The 24,636-nt window shown below is 34.8% G+C and overlaps 1 protein-coding gene across 1 annotated transcript in view; it reads right to left on the minus strand.

The window, feature by feature from the left end:
* Positions 1-3,677: 3,677 nt before the first annotated feature.
* LOC149774159 (E3 ubiquitin-protein ligase TRIM45-like) overlaps positions 3,678-24,636 on the minus strand; it is a 61,068-nt gene continuing 40,109 nt past the window's right edge. Inside the window, exons 8-12 of the mRNA XM_089945775.1 lie at positions 24,100-24,123; positions 22,619-22,642; positions 21,697-21,720; positions 18,281-18,298; positions 3,678-4,666 (exon numbers count right to left, since the gene is read on the minus strand). Coding sequence (XP_089801901.1) covers positions 4,631-4,666; positions 18,281-18,298; positions 21,697-21,720; positions 22,619-22,642; positions 24,100-24,123 — 126 coding nt within the window. The 3' untranslated portion in view covers positions 3,678-4,630. The remainder of the gene's footprint in view (positions 4,667-18,280; positions 18,299-21,696; positions 21,721-22,618; positions 22,643-24,099; positions 24,124-24,636) is intronic.

Consider the following 24,636-nt stretch of genomic DNA (forward strand, 5'->3'; position numbering starts at 1 on the left):
AAGAAAACTATGAAAACATGAAACAACTTTTTGAGATGCGAAAACTATGACCAACATCAATGACAGCTTTGTGGCGATTTAACGATTCTTGCTCTCTTGCTTGGTCTACAGATTGGAAAAACAAAGTACTGCTGTTTTCGCTGCTAACGGAATACTCGTGCGAGAGATTCCCACTACATCAAGGGAGACTGGCCACGCCGACAGTTATAAAAGCCTGGGAGGAAAAGTGTTCCGCATACACCGCTTGTAGAATCAGGGAGATTTTGTTAACAACCTTGTACATCAAGCTGGGTCTGATGAAAACCATTTTCAAGGCCATAGACAAAACAAAAGCAGCTTTCAAGTACTTCCGTGGAAAATGTTCAAGTTTAAGTGAAGCTAAGACAAATGAAGGTGTTTTTGTTGGTCGTCAGGTTCGTGAACTTCTTCGAGATGATGCATTCCTGCTAGTGGCAACACATTTTCATTGTTATAACAAGGCATACAACTACAGGGAGTAGGTGGGAAACCACCTCAAGGAACAATAAATTCTTGGTTGCAACATATCACTAAAAATACATTTGTTTACATGATCTTCTATATTTTGTTTCTACCGATCTGCAAAGTCGTGAGCGACGAGCATGGCGAGAGATTTCAGCAGGAACAATGGACAAACGCTTTCAGGGAACAGAATAAGTATTAAACTATATAATTATATATAATAATAATAAAAATACTAATAATAATGAAGACTTTGTATATCGCTTAATCTTAGAAGCTCTAAGCGCTTTACAGCTTTAGACAATACCTATTAGATAAAAAACATATAATAATATTATTACAAAAACAAACACCATGAAATTAAAAAAAAACATTAATAAAATAACAACATGCTGAGAATAGTTCAGGTAGGAAACATTATTAGGTCTTTAAGCGTGTTCTTGCAGTCAGAATAAGTGAGTTTTGAGGGCCCTCTTGAATGTGATCACTGTGTCTTTGTGTCTAAGTTCAGTAGGCAATTCATTCCACGTTGCTGGGCCCTGGTATGCAAAAGAACGCTGTCCATATGACTTTGTTTTCATAGTGGGAATAATGAGTATACGATTGTCAGAAGAAGAGCGTAATTATCTTGCTGGTATGTACACGTGGGTGTGATCGGATAGGTATGTTTGACTAGAGTCCGACAGTGAAATGTAGCACAGAGAACACATTTTGTGCTTGATTCTGGATCGAATGCATAGATAGTGTAGGGTACAGAGCAGCGAGGAGATGTGCTCTGATCGTGGTTCGTGGTACTCTAAGTATGATCCGAGCAGCTGTGTTTTGAACTTTTTGAAGTTTCTGGAGTAGATATTGAGATGAACCAGACAAAACTGAATTACAATAGTCCAGTCTTGAAAGTACTAATGAACACACAAGTGTTTTAGTGGCATCAACTGAAAGATATTTTCGAGTTGAGCTGATGCGTCTCAGCTCAAGATATGCAGCCTTGCACATGTTCATGACTTCTTAGTGCAATGTGAGAGTACTGTCCAGAGTAACAACTAGGTTTCGTACTGATTGTGTGAATTTAATGTTGGCGTTGCTGATATTTATTGTTTGATGTAAAGGATGTGAATGAGAAAGTCTTTGTGTTGTGATCAGAGTGGTCTCAGTTTTATCATCATTAATCTGCAGCTTGTTACATATCATCCATGATTTCACGTCAGAAATGCACCTCTCTACACCTTGGATGGTAGCATCAACTTCAGTTGGGTTCCTAGATTTGAATATTTGGGTGTCATCAGCGTACAATTGGTGAGACACTGGATGATGATCTATGACACTTGAGAGGACTGAGTGTACAGAATGAATAGAACAGCTCCAAGAAAAGACCCCTGTGGAACAACATAACATAGATCAACTGGGCTTGAGTGTATTCCATTTGCAGACATAATTTGTGTCCTGTTGATCAAGTAGGACTTGAACCACAGTAAGGCTGTATCATGAATGCCAAATACATGCTGGAGACGGTGAAGTAATATATCATTGTCTATTGTGTCAAATGCTGCAGACAAATCAAGGAGGGTGAGGACTGTAATCTTTCCGCTATCCAACGCAGAGAGAATGCCATTACCTACTTTTAGAAGAACAGTTTCAGTACTGTGGCAAGGGCGATATGCAGATTGTACATTGCTATAAAGACTGTTTGAATTTAGAAGAGATACAAGCTGGGATAGAACAACCTTTTCTAAGATTTTTGATATGAATGGGATATTAAAAACTGGGCGGTAGTTCTTTAAATCGTTATGGTCTAGTGTTGGTTTGTTCAGCAGAGGCTTTACAATGGCGGTTTTGAAAAATGATGGGAATTACCTGGATGAGACAGAGACAGGTTTTAATAACATCAGTTAGTGAAGGTAATACTGGATCGAAGCACTCAGTCAGCAGTGATGTTGGAATTGGATCAAGTTCACATGACTTTGGTGCACTATTCATCAGGATTGTACGTACGAAATCCATAGAGACAGGTTTAAATGCTGCTAATGGTTGCCGCTCAAATTCTATATCCCAACTGTATGGTGTCGAAAAGTCAAATGAAATTGTGTTGTCAAGCTTATCTCTAATGGTTTGTTCTTTGTCACGGAAGAAATTTGAAACATGTCCAGAAGGTCATCTGGAGAGAAGGTAGTTGGAAGTGTTGTTGATTTATTCCTTGACATTATCTTGTTAGTAATCTCGAAGAGCTCTTCGGATCTGGAACGTTCCATGATCTTAGTAGTGTAGTGGGCTGATTTCGCTACATTGACAAATTTGTGACATTCTTCTTAGCGACTTCATATATTTACTTATGAATAGTGAGTCTGGTGGAAAGCCAGAGCCTCTCAGCTTACGGCGGTCTCTTTTAGCAGTGCGAAGCTGGTCCCTAACACTGCTATGCAATGGAGAACACTTTGAATTGATACTTTGCACTTGGTAGCTGGGGCATGTTTGTCAAGCAATGAACGCAAACAGTTATCGAGTTGTTCTGCTGTAGGAGGTTAGCAAAGTGTTAGGTTAGCTTGGATGTCGTGCATAAGTTTGTTTCTATTTATCATACCTAGTTTATACGTCAAGATGGCATATAATGCAGAGGTGATCTGATGCAAGTTCATATACATAATACTCTGTTGCCTTTTGTTTCGCAATAAATTGTATTTGCTCTTTTATAAGTGTTGGATAAGCAGGACGGGTGAAATATTGTCATCTAAAGGAACCATAAACAAATGAAAAGGCCTAGGTTTACAATTTACGATCAAAACTCTACTATCTATAAAATATACTAAGACGTAGAATCTAAAACCTTCAATATACTGGAAACAGTTGCCAATTATTTATTATACTTGTCATATCTGACTTCATCACATCAAAATTCATAAATAAATAGCACATTTTATATATGAAGCAGACGGCTTCTAAACAAATGTAGACCACTGTAATAACAATAGTTATCCACTGCATAAATGATACTTTAGAAATTGCGTACGGGTGAAAAACTGATAAGCGGCTATAAATTGCATAAGACTGCTACTGGCCTGTTAGAAGTTTGTATATAGATCGAACTCTCCATGTGTTTTCAGTTGCGTTATCCAGTATCGTACGTAACGTGTGCATTCAATGTCGGTCTACCCCAGGTTTTTGAAAACGGAAGTAGTTCAAGGAACTCTATCGAATGTCCCATTTAGTTATAGTACTTGGCGACTTTCGAGTTCATTTGATTGCGAATATAGTATTATTAGAGTTCTGAAATTAACTGTTCCGCCAACATTTAAAATGGCACATATCTCACAAGTCAGAATATACTAGTAGATTGAACTGATTTGTATGTATACATACTAGCTTCTAATTGGTTGTGTAGCTAACTCCTGTTGTCTAACTTTTCAAACCACTGTCTAGGGCATATGATTGGAAACTCGGCAACGCGTGCCCTTGCAGCGGTATCTGCCAAGATTAGTAGCCTTGTTCGACGGTACCTTCACACGAGCTAGATGGTCCTTAAGATAGTTAGGTCTATGCAACCAAATGATCTTTTGGAATTATATATATCTCATACGTTCAGCCGATTCAATGTTCTACTATTGCTACATGTTTAGGGCATCGAATAGAACGTTATCACTAAGGGGACAGGTTTGGGGTTTTCTGTAAATAAGTCTGGTTTTGTTAATGGCCTCCTCAATGCGGCTCCTTTTGCATCATCTTATTCTAAGGTGCTCCTTGAGCTCTTCAAGGCCCAGTTCACAGTTAGCAGGACTGGTGCGAAAGCAGATATCGTAATGCAGATTGCAAAGTACTGGGGGTTATAGCTGGTCGGAATATACGCTTCCCTCCAGGAGGGTTGCTTAATTATCAAAAATATACTGGATCTGCATAAATATCCGGAAGTTTAAAAGGATATAATATTAGTACAAGAATAGTGCTCTCTTCACATAAAACTTAAGAAATGGCCACATTATCAGGGAGTCTAAAATTGTTATGCAAAACAGCAGAGAGAACTCAAAACTTTACAACCAAGGTGATACTATTTTCCGGACAAATTAAACCTCGTGTAAAACAGTGAATTTCGTCTTTTTTATTATGATGCATGTAGAACACCATACAATCATCACACACATTTACTTACGCAAAATCATGATCAATGTTCATCTTTAATGTAAACACTTACCATATTCTGAAATGAAAGAAAGCATATATTTAGTGCTATATCTTTTTACAGGACACACTATAATTAAACCATGTTTTATATTTTGCAACCAATCCTCATGAGCTTTCTTCACAAAGATCGAAAACACAGTAAACGAATTCGGATTTTGGACACAATGTTAGTAACATAGTAATCCAATTGTGTAGATTAGGTCACATACAGCACTATACTGAACCGAACTGAAAGCGCATTAATATATGCAGCAAGTGCTTTAAAGTCCATTTAATTAGACGTAATTATGATATGTAGGCACGAAAGTGATCTTGAATACAAAACAAGTGACTCAGTTAAAACTTGCAAACGAGATACAAACTGATGTTCAAATTAATTTTAGCAACATGCTGGTGTCAAACAGGGTGATCCATTATCGACTTTGTTTTGCTTAATATGTATACCGTATATTGTTCCATATATACATATTAATAATGAGTACGCATTTGCATTTCATTATATCGATATGCTTATGTATTTATACGAAGACTACGCTGTTGTTTCCTCTTTATTTGAAAATCAGTGAGATGTCAAAACGTATTCCATTTGACACAGCATCAGTACGACTAAGTTGTTGGGATTTTGAAGATGGCTAATAAAACCACATAAAATATATTTTCATGAAACATGATATGCAATTGGTACAGTATGTGTGTGTGTGTGATTTGGATTTTTAACATAGCTTTAACAATATTTCAGTCATATAGCTGCGATGTCTGCAGTGTGACAGTATATAATGATGTCTAGCACTCAGGCATCAAGCCACATATATGTAGCATGATGTCCCACCCAGTCACATTATCCTGACACCCGGCCGACCAGTCCTAACACTAATCTCTTAATGCTGAGCGCCAAGTGAGGCAGCTGTTAGTTCCATTTTTTAAAGTCTTTGGTATGACTTGGCCGGGGTTCGAACCCGCAACCTCCCGCACCCAAGGCGGAAGCTCTACCCACTAGGCCACAGAACGGTAGGTACATTTTTAACAATCTGGAAATTGAATTGTTTAAACCTGTACTAAGTAACTAATTCAGACACATTTGGAGACTGTGCAGCATCTGCATTACTCGCATGGTACTTACTGATAGAAAATGATAGTTTGTACTAATAACACGCTACTAACTGATAGATAATGTTAGTAGTACTACTCACAAACTACTCACTAATATAAGATATTAGTTTGTTCTACTCACATACAACTCGCTGATAAGAATTAGTTTGTACTATTCACATGCTACTCACTGGTAGATAATGTTAGTTTATACTACAAGCAAACTTTTCACTGATATAACAAGTTGGTTTGTTCAACTCATTTACAACTCACTGATCAAAATTAGTAGTAATACCCACATGATACTGATATAAAAATAGTTTGTACTATTCACATGCTAATCACTGGTAGATAATGTTAGTTTATACTACAAGCAAACTTTTCACTGATATAACAAATTGGTTTGTTCTACTCACAACTCACTGATCAAAATTAGTTGTAATACCCACATGATACTGATATAAAACTAGTTTGTACTATTCACATGCTAATCAAAGATAGAAAATGTTAATTTGTACTACTCACGTGATATTCGCTGATATCGAATTAATTTGAGTCGCTTCTTATTAAACAGTACCAGAACATGTTCGGTGACAGAAAAACTACAAATGTAATTGGTCTGGATCGGTCACATGTAGAACCCGATTCATTATTAACAGACCATTTGCATGTGCAAATATTGGTGAATATTGTTTGATAAGGAAAACTCTTGTTCAGTCTGATTTGTATCAACTCCTTAAGCATTTGTTTGCAAGGGACAATTTATTTACTATTAAAAACATAAACTTGCATACGTTGGAATAACCTGGATGAATTATGTCTGAAGTCTATTCGGAATAATACTTAATAGATATTCTGCATCATTTGATTGAAGTGTCATACAAACCCATCAAATCGACAGCTTGAGCATAGTATATTATCAAGCGTGAACATATGATATACTCACTGAGCTAAACTGACGTTGTGTTTAGAAGGACAAACGTGTTCCTGCAAGATGCTTGTGCTGGGTGGCAAGCAAGTTTGCATACATAAGAGTTTTAAGAATATAAAGCAGTCAGTCAGAGATATAAGTGGAGCAAGCAGGCAGGCAGGAGGGGTGTATGATCACATTTCTCTCATCAGGCGCTTGTGACGGTAAATCGTGGATTTCGAATTTCAGGAAGGGCGTCCGTGACCCCACAGACATTGTCGAGCATTTTGGCTTTTAAGCTTACATTGAAATTGAGGGAGTACGCGTCTCCATAACGGTCGCACCAAGTAGGAAAACTAAGATATAGTGTTGCATTCTTGAACAGTGAATAGTGTTCAATTTTAGGCCACTTTAAGCTGCTTTTTTGTAAAGAAAACGTATATAATTATATTGGTGAATTGTAGATGATGTACTGTCAATACGTGGAGACAAACTTTGTAGTTGTATTTCGATCAGGATACAAGTGTGAACATTGACTTCGTTGAGTTCCTAATCTAGTGCAATGATAGCACTGTACAATTAAAAGAGAGCTGAATAATTGGACTTGAATCAGACTGTATTAATCTTACTTCATTATATATTTTATTATCATCACGAGAGGTAGTGTAAGTGGAATTGTGTGAGTGTGTGCATTATTATCGTTATATGTCAATACATCTAACATTATGCGTGTATTCTTCGTTTGTCATTGTCCCAGATGTGATTATCGCCTGTACTAAACATGTCCTTCCCCATCTGACGTATTTGACTAAGTGTAAGGAAGTTCGTAACAAGAATAAAACCAAACGGACCAGAGTAACCAAGTGTCGTATGGCTCAAAAAATTCCTCCAGGACACCAAGTGCATGCAAATTCCGTATAGATTAAATCTAATTGAAAGCATCCTTTATTAATATGTACATTGTTCCATATCTAAAACAATGTACATGCTGGTAGTGGATTGTTCCAAAATATATTCCTTATTTTATATTGTAAATGATTTAAGTTTAATAAATATCACATTACATTCACTGTTATATCTATATTGTATTCATTTTCTTTTATTTCGTGCTTTTTGTGACCTGACACACATGAATTATCTTATACCTGGTATAATTGATCGTAAGTAATATTAATAAATGGCTCATTTGGGAAAGAACCGTTTAAATTTGGGCATTCATTATGATTCGTGTGCACAAAGCATTGACATGTAATGATCTTTGCCGTATTTAATAATGAGCATTAAACGCAGGCTGCAATATATAAAGTTAACAATGTCATCATAAATATAAAACAACACTATAATATTCCATTGATCGCCACCAAGTATGCTTGTACGCGTGCAAATCAAGAGCACGTAAAGATGAAGATTATTTTTTATTATCGTTCATTTTCACATCATCATATAAACAAAAGTCAGTCGTTGTGATAAATATGGTATTGGGCATCGTGCAACTGCAGAGACAATTCATCATTTACGAAAAAAGCAATAATATTTGTGGGAAAATATCTTGCCTGCTGTTAGTCATGGTGCATATTTGCTTAACGGATATGATGCCAAAAAGCATAAAATTGACACTTACCGAAGGATGAAAAGAAAGATAACATAACTTTACTCTTGCATCACAATTCAGACACTTTACTAAAAAGGAGTTTCGTATATTACAACAAAATGTTAAGCTCTTTCATGACACGTACCAAAATTATTACATGTGCAGGATATGTTTGATTCCTTTAATTAATAACACAATCTGTAGCTTTAACAAATTTACAGTCATATCGCTATTATGTCTACAGTGTAACAGTTATTTTATAGTGATGTCTAGCACTGAGGCATCATGCCGCAGACATATAGCATCATGTCCCATCCAGTCACATTATCTTGACACCAGGCCGACCAGCCCTAACACTAACCTGTTAATCATGCGAGCCTAGCGAGTCAGCTGATCAGTACCATTTGTATAAGCCTTTGGTATGACTCTGGTGGGGTTCGAACCCGAGACCTCCCGCATCCAACGTGGACGCTCTAACCAAGAGTGTATGTTATAATCTCCAATATTACAGCGTTCATTGTGATTTTACAATGGAAAGTTTATTTGTTGTCCACATGAGACTCTCTCTCTATCTCTATCTCTCTCTATGTGCTAACGTAATCATTTTCAGGTATGAAAAAGTGCTTGTTTGCGTCTTTTGCGTTTGATTTAGTACTGCATTTTCCATTAAACAAAATACTTGAAGAGAAGAATGTATATGTTCATATTTAAAAATTAAGAAACGATCTATTACAGGCTCATTACTGAGTAAGAACATATCATATTAACTCATTAACCCCTGTAGGTTGTCTTTTTTGCCTTAAATGCGAGTAGGAAACACATTTTGGGACTGTTTCTGGATACATCCTAATACACCAATTTCCAAGAGATTTTGCATTAGCCAAATGCATAATTGTGTTAGAAACGTCGTTGTCTGTTGGTTGTTTCGCTCGCGCATCAGCAGAAGGGTAAAAGTTGGATTTTTCTTTTGCTTAACGGACCCTTCATATTCGTATGGAGACCACTCTTTATTCCAAATGCCCACCTAATCCTACATTTTGCAAAGGTGCACCTGTCTGTGTGCAGTTTAGACCGGTCTGCCTTAGCTATTAGGCCAAAAAGTATAAGATCCTGACACAAAATCGGATTCCGACCACGGGCGAAATTTGGGGGAAAAGAAAAACGGGCCAAAAAATTATGATTTTCTCTCTGTATTGTAATGAAGCTACAACGTCCAGATTATTTGGTAGCATTGTAGAGCTGCATCTGTCACCTTTCTATAATACCACCCTCTTTAGTGCATAATACCTGACATTGACGCTACAGAGCTCGGCAGTACGCTGCTACCTATTGCCATGTAAACGCGGCGCTAGGGGTGATTGAGTTAACATGTCAAAACTAAAGTCCCTCAAAGTTCAATGCCTTTGCCACTGTTATTTTAAGTTATATTTCCGAACATGTCACTGAAACCCCCTTCAGTATATATTTTTACTTACTGGTGTTGAGGTCAAGAACCTACATAAAATCACTTTGGGGGCCTGGTTAGGACTTAGTAGAGATAATTCAAAGAAATAAAATCAATAAAACTATTCAAACAAAGTAAAAAGCAATATCATCTTCCACATTTATTGAATGACCAGTTTATTAAAAATATCAGATCTAATAACAATATGGGCTTAACTCGAGTCGAAAGTAAACAAAGAAGATAACTTTAAAAGAACCGTTTATTGGCTAATAAAGACTAGAATTGTTCTGTGCTAGACTTCGACATGAAAGTAAATAAGGAACACAGTTACTAAGACGTTACGAACATAGAATGTAAAAGTTTTGAAAATGTGCTATGGTATATTTATTTGTAACCTGATGGCCTTCGTTTTACCATATGCCCAGCAGGTAAATAGTGTACCACACAGTGAGAGATCTAACCTTAAGTATGTTACTGTATATAATGTTTCTTTTTTATACAATCATACAAACTTTCATGCACACATTCTTTTAAGCTCTACCTCACAAATAACCTAGAACAATTGCCACTATTACTCTGCTATGCATCGGACAAGAAACCTCAAGATATTTGCAACAATCATCGTAACTTATTTTGCATTAAATAATAACTTAGTCTCAAATTAGGAACAAACATTGCAGACTGAAGCAGGGAGAAATATGAATGATATAATAGGAAGCGTATCTGCTCATAAGATTCTTTATGGCACATTTCCCTGTATCTATCTGAACTATACTGCTACACTCGTTATGTTGGTCAAGCATATCCATAAAAGCAAAAACCCTCGTACTTCATCCGACTTCTCAAGTATAACACATTTCCTATTAAATACATTTCTTGTGCTGCTTCTGGCTGTATCTACTATATTTTAACGATTAGACATGTTGAAGATATAGCGCGATTCAGATTTAACGAATATTATATATGCGACAGGGGTATACAAATTAAACGTTAAGCATTATTGATTCTTCACAACTTAGTGGCGATGTAAAGTAACATATACTAGCTAGAAAATAACTATATGTCAGGATTATCCTGTACAAATAATGTAAATCGTTGTTGAGAATTTCCCAGAAAATAAGATTTTGTAATAAAATAAACATACTTCTGACCAACAAACTCACACAGCTTTTTTAAAACAATAAGCACATTACATTTTTTAAAAATCTTTAACCATAAACGAAGCTAAAATATATACAATAATATAATATAAAATACTGTAAATTTAATATTCACATTAACCAGCGATAAAAAAATTACACTGAATGAAGAAAAGCTGAATTCTGTAGACGTAAGGTACGTTTAGTTTTGCGAATTATCGATAAGGACAGAATATATATATATATATATATATATATATATATATATATATATATATATATATATATATATATATATATATATATATATATATATATTGATATTTCTTTTCTCAGAAGCAATGATTAGTTTGGATGAGTTCAAGTTAATATGGGACAAATATGCAGCCTGTCTCATACCCAGAAATTCAAGTACCAAATACAGTAATTATTGTCTCAAGTCTAGAAAATGTACATATCATATATACCCACAAGCATCCTATCCCGTGTGAAAAAGACAAACGTATGATCATTGCATTTCCACCATCTGGGCTATTCAGTAGAAAAAACATAATCACAAGTGCCAACATACAATGTCAAATGTATTATGCTATGTGCGTTGGTGTTATTCATTTGTGACCTTTACCTCTGTTTTATTTACAGAACAGAAATATTTAGGTTGTCTGTTTCAAGATTAATTCACATATAATATGTATCTCTGATGAAACGTTTTCTTTTGACACCAAATCGCTTCCATATCTTTTTAGCAGAAGTTATAATAAGCAATCTATAAGAACACCGTATAGCCCTTTCAGTGTGGACAATTGTATAGTCTTGTTTTTTTAAGTAGTTAATATCATATCTTCATTCAGTTATGTTTTTCTTGCAAATGGATACACTTCTGAGGTTCAAAATATTTCTGTACGTCAATACGATGTTTCAGTTTTCTCTTTACTAAAATTTCCAACTGTGTTGTAAAGGAAAACATGAAAATAAATCTGAAACCTTTCGTAGCGAGTTTTGTTATGATCATTTTGTCTCAAACACGTCTTTAGTTTGGTATATGATTCTAGCTACTGCTCTTACACACACACACACACACACACACACACACACACACACACACACACACACATATATATATATATATATATATATATATATATATATATATATATATATATATATATATATATATATATATATATATATATATATATATATATATATATATATATATATATAATCTTCTTCCAAGTTCAGTATGTCAGCATTGTTTATTCTACCTTACTATTTAGTCAACCATAGCTAGCTAGTTCTGATACATCACCGTAATGTACAGACTATACTTTGTAACTCTCTAAGAAAATAGCAAACACATTGGACGTCTTTAAAAATATCACATTCAATTCACGTATATATCTTTACGCAGTTGAAATGTTTCATAGCACCTTGTTACACTGTGGCAATTCTCTTCCATACATCGTGATATAATGATTGGTCAGTACATTTTCTCCTTTTGAAGTTTTGTTTCATTAAATCTTTAAAGTGCGTATATGCATTTATATGTAAAGGAATATAATTTATAAAACGTTAAGATCCACAAATTGGTTAATGTTTCTGTGAACTTGTTATTGTTTAGATTTTAAGCTAGGTTTTTTAGCAGCACATGTATATATTGTCATTATTATACTTGATTATATGTCAGTGACTATCGAATCGAATTTAATAAACGGTTAATATGTGGCAGAACAAGTAACCAACAAGTCATTAATGACTAAAATGCATTATTCTTGTTAAATATATAGGTAAATACATGAGTAAACACAACTACTACTGATACTACTACTATTAGCAATAATAATATTAATCCTAATAATACTAATAATAATATTAATAATAATAATTATTATTATTATTATTATAAACGGCACTGTTCTGCATACATAATGCTAAACTGTTTCATCCTTTATTAAACAGTTCCTTTATGCCATGTTTAAATGATTATACCGGATTGTACAGTTATTATCCATACAATGCTGTTTATTAATTTATCTAGCATACGATTCAATTTTAATGCCAAATGCGCCATTTTTCTATGTTCTGCTTATTTCGGTTTATTTTGATTATTGGTGTGTACAGTTAAAGCATCTTTAATTGTGCCTTGCACTGCAAATAGTACTTGCATTGAAATTCGCTTTGGGAACGATTATATCGTTGGTTATTCATGATGATTCTTGTTTACCATATAGTAGCTTAAAACAATCATTGTTGCATTGCTAATCAGGATTAACTTGCAGGCAATAGTTTATAAATTTGACAAAAACGCTATCAAATCTGAACAGTAGCTTTCTATATCGCAGCTCGCCATCTAGTATTTTTTATAATAATTTGAAGCAGAAGTTATCAAAGATTATGTTATAAGATTTGTGATTCATTATACCACTACGGTATTAACAGGTGTCAAAAGTTTCTAAAATATTCAATAATACTGGGTGTTACCTGGTACTTCAGAGATAATTCATAATTTATTTCCAGACCAATCGTATGCTTCGGACGAGCAAAATCGCCATAGGTATGAAAATAATGATGTTCCCTGCTAACTAATCCTTTCTTAAAGAACTGAATACTCTACCACTCCGGTGGCCTAGTGGTTTGAGTGTCCGCCCCGGGTGCGGGAGGTCATGGGTTCGATCCCCGGCCGAGTTATACCAAATACTTCAAAAAATGGTGCTAACAGCTGCCTCACTAGGCGCTCAGCATTAAGAGGTTATTGTCATGACTGGTCGGCCGTGTGTCAGGATAACATGACTGGGTGGGGCATGATGCTACTTCCCTGCGGCATGATGCCCAAATGCTTGACTTCACTTTAAACTGCCACACTGCAGACATCAAAGCGATATCACTGGAAAATTGTTAAAGCTATTTTAAAAATCTAAGTAGCACACACACACACACACACACACACAAAGAACGGAACATAATTGGGTAGAGTGTATAAAACAGTTTACTTACAAATTCAAACTATTTTAACTGTATCGCTGTAGTCCCACAGATACTACCGGACGTAAATCAGGAGAGCTCATTTGTCCGAATTTGCATAGTTTTATCGCAAGCATTTTAAAAGCATGTATTTCCAAAATGAGGCCCGTAACATATCGTTTGTATCCATTTACAATCTTTCTTTAGGATATACTGGATATATGGGGGAAAGTGTGTTTTGCCAACACATTTTCCAAGAAAATGAAGCAATTTAGTCAAACGGCAGCATTATCGTCGATAATAACTGTATTAGTTGACTCTTACGTATACAGTGAGTATGTACAGCAGCAGTGTTCAAGTATGCATTCATTTCATTGAGTATTGGCCAATATGTCCATAGGTAGGCCACTGGCTGTATTGAAGTTGTTATTAAAAGTTAATGAATATGGGCTAATACTCGTCTTTAAAAGAATTATACAACTAAATCGATTTTTTAGCAACGATATCAGTGTGGCGTTGTCTATCACCTCTACCTTCGGAGTTGTTTTTCCATATACAAAACCACATTTATTCACCCTACACTTTTTACCTCATATTATGTAAAACTATATAAAACAGTTATTACGTGTGGACATTTGTAATAGACGGAACTAACGTTTTCAAGATATTTCACCAGAAATGTAGCCTTTTTGTTCTGATATCGGTGGAACGACGGGAATGACCAGGTGTTTCGAAACTAAAAGTCTGAAGTACTATATCATTATTCCGACAGTATATGGATTGGTTTGTAGAAGCTAATTGTAAACCACACTCATCACAAAAACTGCAACATACGAACACTTCGAGACAATACTCATCTATATTAAGTTCTGAGTAGTTTATGGTGTTTAAGTGTTCAAGAAGCTTTCAGTTGTAAGCTCCGTGCCGTTGTTTAGGTCAACTGTGTTATTTTAATCAGTTTTAAATACGACATAATTTGCAAAAGGATACAATCTGATAAAGTATTGCTGATACTTTCCTACGATGCTTGTTCAAATAAAATTCTATGCTAAGTCTAGAACAAGCATAACAGGAGACTGGATAATAATTACAGCAGAAATCTCAAACATGATCTGTAACGTGTATAACGATCCTCTTTCCTATTCTATAACACTGGTCAACAGTGAAATCATTACTGACTTGAAAAGGCCCTAATCTGTAGTATTTTGGTGTGCCGAACACGAATATAACCGTGAAAAATTTGTATTGGCTCTCGTTTTGAAGATATTCATATACCTCATTTTCTATGTTTCACTGTGTAAATTTCTCCAGTAGGACTGCAGCAACATCCGGAATAATGATGTAACATTGCATAATACCATCATGCTCACATCATCCACAGTTGATTGCATCATTTTCTGATGCAATGCAATACTAATGCCATGCGGCTGCTGAAGTAAGTTGACGTCAGCAGTGTACTATACATGTGTAGGCCTATTATACTAATGCCAGGCGGCTGCTGAAGCTGACGTAAGCAGTGTACTATATAAAGCCCAATCAGATAGGTTCAGCATTTAAAATATTTTAGACGTTGTGCGAGACAGTTCAAGCTACTGTTACATAAAACTTATTATTTTATCCATTTACGTACAATAAAGAACAGTAATGCCTCGAAAGTGTGTTAATACCGCGGACAATTTTTGCTATATTTGTGGGGAAGTGACATTTGCCAACCAGAAGAAAAGTATCAATTCTCAAGTGAAGAAGGCATATCATCTTTACTTTGGATGCAAGGTTGGTGACCAAGACAAGCCTTGGGCTCCGCATATATGCTGTGCTACATGTACAACACAGCTTTCACAGTGGTTGAATTGCAAAAGGTCATCAATGCCGTTTGCAGTCCCAATGGTGTGGAGAGAGCCAAGCAACCACCTAAATGACTGTTACTTCTGCTTGGTTCCTCCTCTTTCCGGCGGAATAACGAAGCGAAAGAAGTCGAGAATAGTCTACCCAAACATTCCGTCTGCATTGAGACCAGTTCCACATGGTGAGGGACTTCCTATTCCAGAACCTCCAGCAGAATATTCTCTTGATTCATCTGACGAAGACAAAGGTGAGTCGACCTGTTCTTCTCCTGGTCATCAGCATGCAGTGATCCAGATTTTCACTGTGGTGCATCATCAACCCCACACAGAATAACACAGGAAGAACTAAATGACCTGATTCGTGATTTGGACTTATCAAAGAACAAGGCAGAATTGCTAGGATCAAGACTCCAACAATGGAATCTTCTAGAAGAAGATGTCACAATTACTGCATATCGAAAGCGCCACCAGCAATTGGAGCCTTTCTTCAGAAAGGAAAGTAATCTGATATTCTGTTCCGATATTGAGGGCCTCATGAATGCTTTAAAAATCACTCATGACCCACAAGAATGGAGACTATTTGTGGACTCTTCGAAACTGAGTCTCAAGGCTGTGCTTTTGCACAATGGAAACATTCTTCCATCTATTCCAGTAGCGTATGCTGTCCACATGAAAGAGACATACGATAACTTAAGGCAGCTACTGAATTCCATTGAGCATAACAAGTACAGCTGGCACCTCTGTGGTGATTTGAAGGTAGTTGCCCTTTTAATGGGACTGCAGCAAGGATATACAAAATACATGTGTTTCTTATGCGAGTGGGATAGCCGAGCAAGGGAAATGCACTACATGAGGAAGGAATGGACTCACAGGCAGAATGTAGCCATTGGAGAGAAGAATATCCAACACCCAGCTCTGGTTGAGGCTCAGAAAATCTTGCTACCACCCCTTCACATCAAACTAGGTTTGATGAAGAACTTCGTGAAAGCCATTGACCGGACTTTGCCAGCATTCCGATACCTGCATGAAAAATTCCCTCGACTCAGCGAAGCAAAGATTAAAGAGGGAGTTTTTGTGGGTCCTCAGATTCGAGAGCTTTTCAAAGATGACCGGTTCAACAACTTGCTGGAAGGTGACGCGAAACAAGCATGGAATGCTTTTCGCCTAGTTTCTACAAACTTCCTCGGAAATGTTAGGGCAGAAAACTATAAGGAACTAGTAGAAGACATGTTGATGAAGTATAAGAAACTTGGCTGCAATATGTCTCTAAAGATTCACTTCCTTCATTCCCATTTGGATTTCTTTCCTAGCAACTGTGGTATTGTTAGTGATGAACACGGCGAACGTTTTCATCAAGATATCGCAACAATGGAACAGAGATACCAGGGAAAATGGTCCACTACAATGCTGGCTGACTACTGCTGGACACTCCTCAGAGATGCTCCCGAACAGCTGTACAAGAGACAGGCGAAGAAATCTAAGATGTAGTCAATGACTTGATTTTTTATAGGTAGGCTATTACAGTTGACCTTTTACTATTGGAATGCATTTCGTTATGTAAACATTAATTTCTTGCAGATTACAAAAAAACTAGAGCCAATTTTGCAATTTGACTGTCATATACGTGTTCAGCACATAAAAATTGATAAGAATTGACTAATTTTATTTCAGTAACATGACTTTTGTAAAAATTTGTTGTCCAGTGTAATCAGTGTTATCATGTATCAGTCTATACCAGATAAAGCAAGACGAACTTTAATGTCAACATAATCATTTAATTGTTTAAAGATGTGTGCCGTTGTAAGCTAAGCGATACCGAGCTCCACAATATGCAACATATAATTATATCATTATATGTATTAAAACATTTTATGTTCTATATATATTGATTGATCTTTTCACACGATTCTCTGCTGTATTTTAGTATCTTTAATAATCATGTATGGTGTTAACCGAATGTTATCTCTGCTAAAGAGAATATAGAGATGCTTACATACATACATACATACATACATACATACATACATACATACATACATACAATACATACATACAATACATACATGCATACATACATACATACATACATACATACATACATACATACATACATACATACATACATACCTATGTACATGAGACCCCGTGTGAGTGACATATTTTTCTAAGGCGCTGACTTTTACAAACCACTACATATCACATCTATCCGCGTGGGTTCGGGTCTCAGACTGGCTAACATGAGTATGTAAGAAAACTTGCCAGCCGGGTTGGTAGTTATTCCTGTTTTTTCCCAGGTTCTTCCTTCACTAGATATACAGGCGGCCATTGACATACTTGCATTCCAATCTCTGTATCTTATTATTTATATTTTTGTTATTATAGTTTACTCCTTTTCCCCGCTATAGAAGTTATATACACGTATTATGTCATTAACTCAAACAACTGATAACTTCGTTATTAATATAGAAAAACCACTAGGATAACCTAATGTGATGCAAAAATTGTTATTGACATATGATCCTAAAATAGAAAAATATTTACATTATAAATGAAATGATCATTCTTCTGTATTATGATTAGTTCTAACAGAGCGTCTATATTAATGTTACATTTATTTGACAATGCATGTACTTACAAAATAATAATACTTACATATCCGTACCTCTCTCGCTGAAAAAAAAAAAAACATAATAAACATGATACTATAAAAGGCGAAATTTACTTCGTTTAATGCAAATAAAGCTTATTTCATTTGTAAATAAATTTGACATCTGGACAATACCTTTTTAATTGGAGAAAAACAAAACTTCCATTACCTTCCCAATATCTCAATTAGAAAAAAAAATACACACAGAAATTAAAAATAAATGTATTCCTTCCCACACATTGCAATAAGAAACCTTACACAAAACATATGAACACATGTTTCATGTCCGACATATTCTAATAAGAAACATCACAGGCAGAATATGGACAGATATTTTTGTTGCCGTCCAACACATTCAAAGAATAAAGACTACACCTAAGATGCAGGAATATATTTTCTTTTCCTTTCGACACACTACAATAAGTAACACCACATCAAATAATGTTTTGCATATTATTATTTCCTTCCGATAGATTCCAATAGGAAACAGCACATCCAAAATGTGGATGTATATTTTATTTACGTCAGACTCAGACACATTGCAATAACAAACAGTACACACACAATATAGACATACATTTTTGTGTCTGACCGACAAACTGAAATGTGGAACATAAAAATCACAATGTAATCATAACTTGTATCTCAGTTTGACAAATATTAGTAAGAAACCGTATACCCAAAATGTAGACAAATATTATTTTCCTTCCAACATGCTGCAATAAGAAACATCACACCCAACATATTACAGCAACATATAGTACAACCAAGACTGTGGAAGTAGATGTTTTCCGTCCACATATTCGAATTAAAAACATCACACCGAAAATGTGTACGAACTCAGATCAAATAGAAACAAGGAACAAAATGTAGATATAGACATTTTCTGTCCGACGCATTCCAATAACACAACACCACACTAAAATTTGCATATAGATTGTTCCAATACCACACATTCAAAGAACAAACAACACACCTGAAACATTACAATAACAAACAGCGCACTCAAAATGTGGACAGAAATTTGTTCTTCCCGACCCTTTTCAATAAGATGGACAAGACATACAACTTGGAATTAGATTTTCTTTCGCAATACTCATTCCGTTATAAAACACCGCACCCAAAATATGGACATATATTGTTTCCGTCCCATACATTCAAAAAAAGAACCCCAAACCAAATATGTGAGCATAATTTGTTTCGTCCGACAGATTCCAATAATGATACACCACAACCAAATTGTTGACAAAATCCAATAAGAAATACTACACCCAAAATGTTGACAGCGGTTTTTCCGATCGACACATTCCAATGAGAAGGATTACATCCAAAATTTAGATATAGATTTGATCCATCTGACATATTCAAATAAAAACAGCACACTCAAAACATGCACATATACTTTTGTATTACACCGACACATTCCAATAACAAACAGCTGTTCCAAAATGTGAACATTCTTTCCGTCTGACACGTTCCAAAAAAGATCCACCACACCTAACAAATTGTACTTTTCAATGAACTGAATGTGTTCCTTTGATTTGTGTTCTTCTAAGGCCTTGTTATGATCATGATATGTCTGATTTACATACGATAAACAAGCTTTATTTTATAATCATTTGCCTAAATATGGTTCTGCTGTAACGTTTACTGAGAGGCTAAGCACGACTTAGAACTTTGTTGAATACGTTTCCTTTGTGCCTAAACTCAATCATTATTTTCATAGATTGTATTTGTACATCATGTCGGCTAGGTAATTTAATTTGGTACTTGGTGCTAATGGGAGTGTAGTTAATTATAAACTCTCATATATAATGGGCATATAAAACGTTCGGTATAATTTAGGATAACATTTATTATGTAACTGTTGCTTCAAAACGGAAATGTGTATTTTATTTTGATTTTCTAGAATATTAAAACATATATCCATTATAGGTTTCTTTGCGTAAACCCTACACAAGAAACTTCTATAGTAAAACTATTATTTTTGGCATCTTCTAAATGGATACAAAACACATTCATCACATTGGTATCTCTATTATGATAAATTGTAAACTATATTATGTTTTGCTAAACATATTCATTTATGGGTAATTTTAGTTGTTTAAAGACTGTTCACCAGTACTGCGTACTGAGACACAAAATGGGAACAAGTAGACCAGATATATAGTGTGGGTGTCACATTTAATTTTATTTGTATGCTGCTGTATGTGTCCATTTTAGTACTGGATACATTTAATATAGGATTGGTTCCTTTCTTGTAAAACAAGTCAGTGCTAACTTGCATGACTTATCACTCTAAAAACTAGTAGAGGCTTGATAAATCTGATACCCATGATAAATTAGTACATTTGATTTTATTTCGGTATGATTGTTCAGCCTATCTCTCTGTAACCACCTTTGCTCCTACTGGCAATATATTCACCAAAGTGTATATACTGCCCATGCGTATGATACCTATAGGGAAAAGAGATACAATTTTGTCAGATAGATATTATATTCACTGGGCACTGGGTTACGACCTCTGAGTATATGGCAACGTGTAGACTGCTTTTGCTTTGGTTTTCTGACCTTTGACACAGTGGAATGAACTGCCTAAAACAAATTATGGATGCATATGTTTGAAGTGTATTCCATGTTATAAATCTACATAGAAGGTGCAGATAGCATATCTCATAGAATGGTCTTTTTTCTTCAAAATGAGTGTAGGAAAACCTTAAAGATATATAAATAACGAATACTATAATGGATATGGAATATAGCATGGGATATGGTATTCGTAGCGTCCTTCAACACCTCAATTTCAAATGTTTTGTATTCCGTAAATAACATTAATATGCCTTATTTACTAAAGTACCGAACATAATCTGTGCAATTCTGCCATTTAATATGGATACAATAAATAACAAAGGAAAGTAAAATAACTAAGATTTTAATAAGGTTGTAATGTGGCAGCACTAAATTTGACAGATGCTACCAAGACCTATTTCAGTATTTATCTAATTTATCCAAAAACACACTTGTCGTGAGTTTGTTAACATAATTAGATACAACAGGCATAGCTATGCACGTACAATAGGATCGTTTTGATTTTATCTGTTGCATGACTGAAAGTAATCTTTCCAGCTTAAACTATTAAATCAATTAAAAATGTTGCTTTCCTATAACCTTGAATAAAGTTTAGCAGGCCTAAAGGACTATATATGACTTGGTGTTAACGACTGACACGAGATATATCAATACTTCTTCATGACTGACGCGAGATATATCAATACTTCTTAATGACTGACACAATATATATATATATATATATATATATATATATATATATATATATATATATATATATATATATATATATATATATATATATATATATCAATACTTCTTAATGACTGACACAATATATACCAATACTTACATATTCAGCTATTTGTTGTTTTTCCTGAAAGAATATAAAAAACCGATATCAAAATCCGTGAAACAAACCAGGCTTACTTGCAAGTCAATATATATATATATATATATATATATATATATATATATATATATATATATATATATATATATATATATATCAGACAAAAAAAAAACAAAAAACAAATTAACTTATCTTGTAATGTCATAGTTCACATGTAAAGAAGATGTGCAGTTTTCATGGACAATATCATTTCATAAGAAACTCGTCTTAAAACAAATGTATAAACGATTAAACAACATAAATGAGTGTTTGCACGAATTAATTCAAACAAGCATCGTTGTTCTGCAACTATAACATGTAATGTCTCCTTCTGATGAAAGCGATAAATGTACGATATATGAACATAGAGGTAATAGACAAGGGTTTGAAACAATTCCTTCATTAGTAAGAGATCTGACTATGGGGAGGACGACATGAAAAAGGCTTTGCATCCTTTATGAGGCCTTGATATATAGACCTTTCTAGACGAAACTGCTTACAGGCTGATTCTTCGTTTAGTAATCGTGGGGAATATATAAATATAATCTGCACAAACTACTTTTCTTTACTTTTCTTTCTAAATTACTTATTGCTTTGTAGTAGATATCAACATTATACAATGTAGTTTTATTGATTCAAACATGAGATAATTTATTAACGGGCTAAACTAAATCATTAAGATAATCAATGTGACATGAAATGGTGGTATTAATAGTTAAGCCTAAATAAATATAAAAAGTATGAAAGAGAGATTACATTTTCGTGGTAACCGATGAGGTAACTTTTACAAATAATTATTTTTAAGTACACGATAGAGTAGATGATAGCATATAATAATCCAAAGTTACACATAATTGCTGAAAGCAGAAATATCGATTCTTACTCTGACGTTTTTCGTCCTTTCTTCCTGAAAGAATATAATCAATGAGATAATAAAAATAGTGAAGAAAACATCATGTATTTGCTCTCAACAGAAAGGGAAGATACGCATGCGCAATTCGCAATGGAAAATAGAGCACATATCTTTACCTGGGTGGTCCACAATAGTTGTCGTTTGAACTACTCTACCACATTGGTTGTCTCGCATTTAGGTCTCTAAATTTCAAATTTTCTACCTTGTCGCAGATGATTAGTACAGACAATAAAAACAGCAGACATCCCCATTATCAATTTTGCATTTGTAAAGCTTTTGTTTTGCTTTTGCTTCGCACATATCGCCGTCAAAATGTGCATATCATGTAATCAAGCCAACCAACGGTCAGTTGTCACCTGGACCGATAAATGACACAAGCATGCAATGACATTGGCAGGAGAGTCAGTAAGACAACACAAAGGAAAGAACACAATGGACAGCTTGGCAGACAACGCTATATCATAATAAGCCGGTCGTGAAACAAATATATAATTATTTAGTCTATAAACTTGTCGGTGCTTAAAGCAGTATCCCCATAGGAGAACTAAGTAAATGTTACTTTTTGTTCTAACAAAAGCCAGTAATGCAAAGATGAAGCAAACAACGACATGTTGGTGCTCCGACCTAGTTCATGCGCTCCTGGATATACACACATGAAATTAGTGATTTAGTTCAAAATATTAATTAGCACTTTGTAATTCCAATGAATAAATTTATATAAATTAATCCTATACAATTATATTGAAACACAGCTTAAAATGATTGTTTGTACTGAGCTCAGAACAGGGAAGAAGACTGTTTATAGAACCTCTGTTAATATACAAATTTTCCCCTGACCTAAAACACAAAAGAAATTGAAAACCGATTATTCCTTATGGAAAATTTCCATAATTTGTAAACAGTTTCATGCCTGGAACATAGGTTGAGTGAACATTTTATCACATATAAACATGACAAAATCAGGTAGACATAGTGTAATATTCTACATTCAATCACGGAAATAGATAAAGTACACAATGCAAATAAATATACAAAGCAGTGCTTCTCCAAAATGTAAAGTCATATTAATATGAGGTTTCCACAAGAAGACTTCTTATGATGCCTTGTTGGAACTAAAGGAAAATGGCACCACGTTGGCATCAACGGTATATTCACTGCAACAGCTAACTGGACAATATTGTTGTCGCTGAAGAATATAAAAGATCATTACAGCCAGAAAAGCATCATTATCATTGAAATACTCTTGTTTGAATCGTAATCCACAAAAATATATATATCAGTGTTTTTTTGTCATGAGCTAGAAAAGGGTTTAAAACTATTTAGTTGGTGAAAAATGAGGTGAATTCGGCAAATAATTATTTATAAAAAATATATGTGTCATAGCAATCATAAAATAACATTGGACTATTCATGATGTATTCTTATTAAAAATAGTGATATCAATACTTAACGCTTTGTTTTTTCTCTTTTTCGTCCTGAAAAAATAGAACAAATCTGACATTAGACAAGGTGAAATAAATTCCACTTCTTTGCTCTCAAGCAAGAGAGAGACTGCATACGCAGGCATATATTCGCAAATGGAAGTTTAGTATGTTGGTCTCATGGACGTTGACAGAGAGGAATAATATTTTCTGGCGTCGTATATTTAAATGCGCACAGTCGTAATTATCGAATTTGAGAAACACGTATTTAAGCTCAGAAATAACGTTGTGTTTAGAGAAACTGATAAAGACTCTTCGGTTGTGAATCCGCGTTCATTTTATTAGGGACAAGCTGGCTAGACTGACCGGAGACCAGTCATTTGAGCCACGTGAGGTCTTTGATGGAAGGCTCATTGTCAAACACAAACCGAATGCATAGATTTACGTTTGTAATTTTTGATACTGTAATATAACAATAGTTTATGAATAGTTTAGTTTGCACTGTTTAGTATATTTGATTTCATCAAGGGGAGTTTCTATCAGCTGTCAATCTGGTTCATCTATTTT

Source organism: Sinohyriopsis cumingii, unplaced genomic scaffold (genome assembly GCF_028554795.1).
Source record: "Sinohyriopsis cumingii isolate HCF-2022 unplaced genomic scaffold, ASM2855479v2 utg000426l, whole genome shotgun sequence".
NCBI classification, from domain to species: Eukaryota; Metazoa; Mollusca; class Bivalvia; order Unionida; family Unionidae; genus Sinohyriopsis; species Sinohyriopsis cumingii.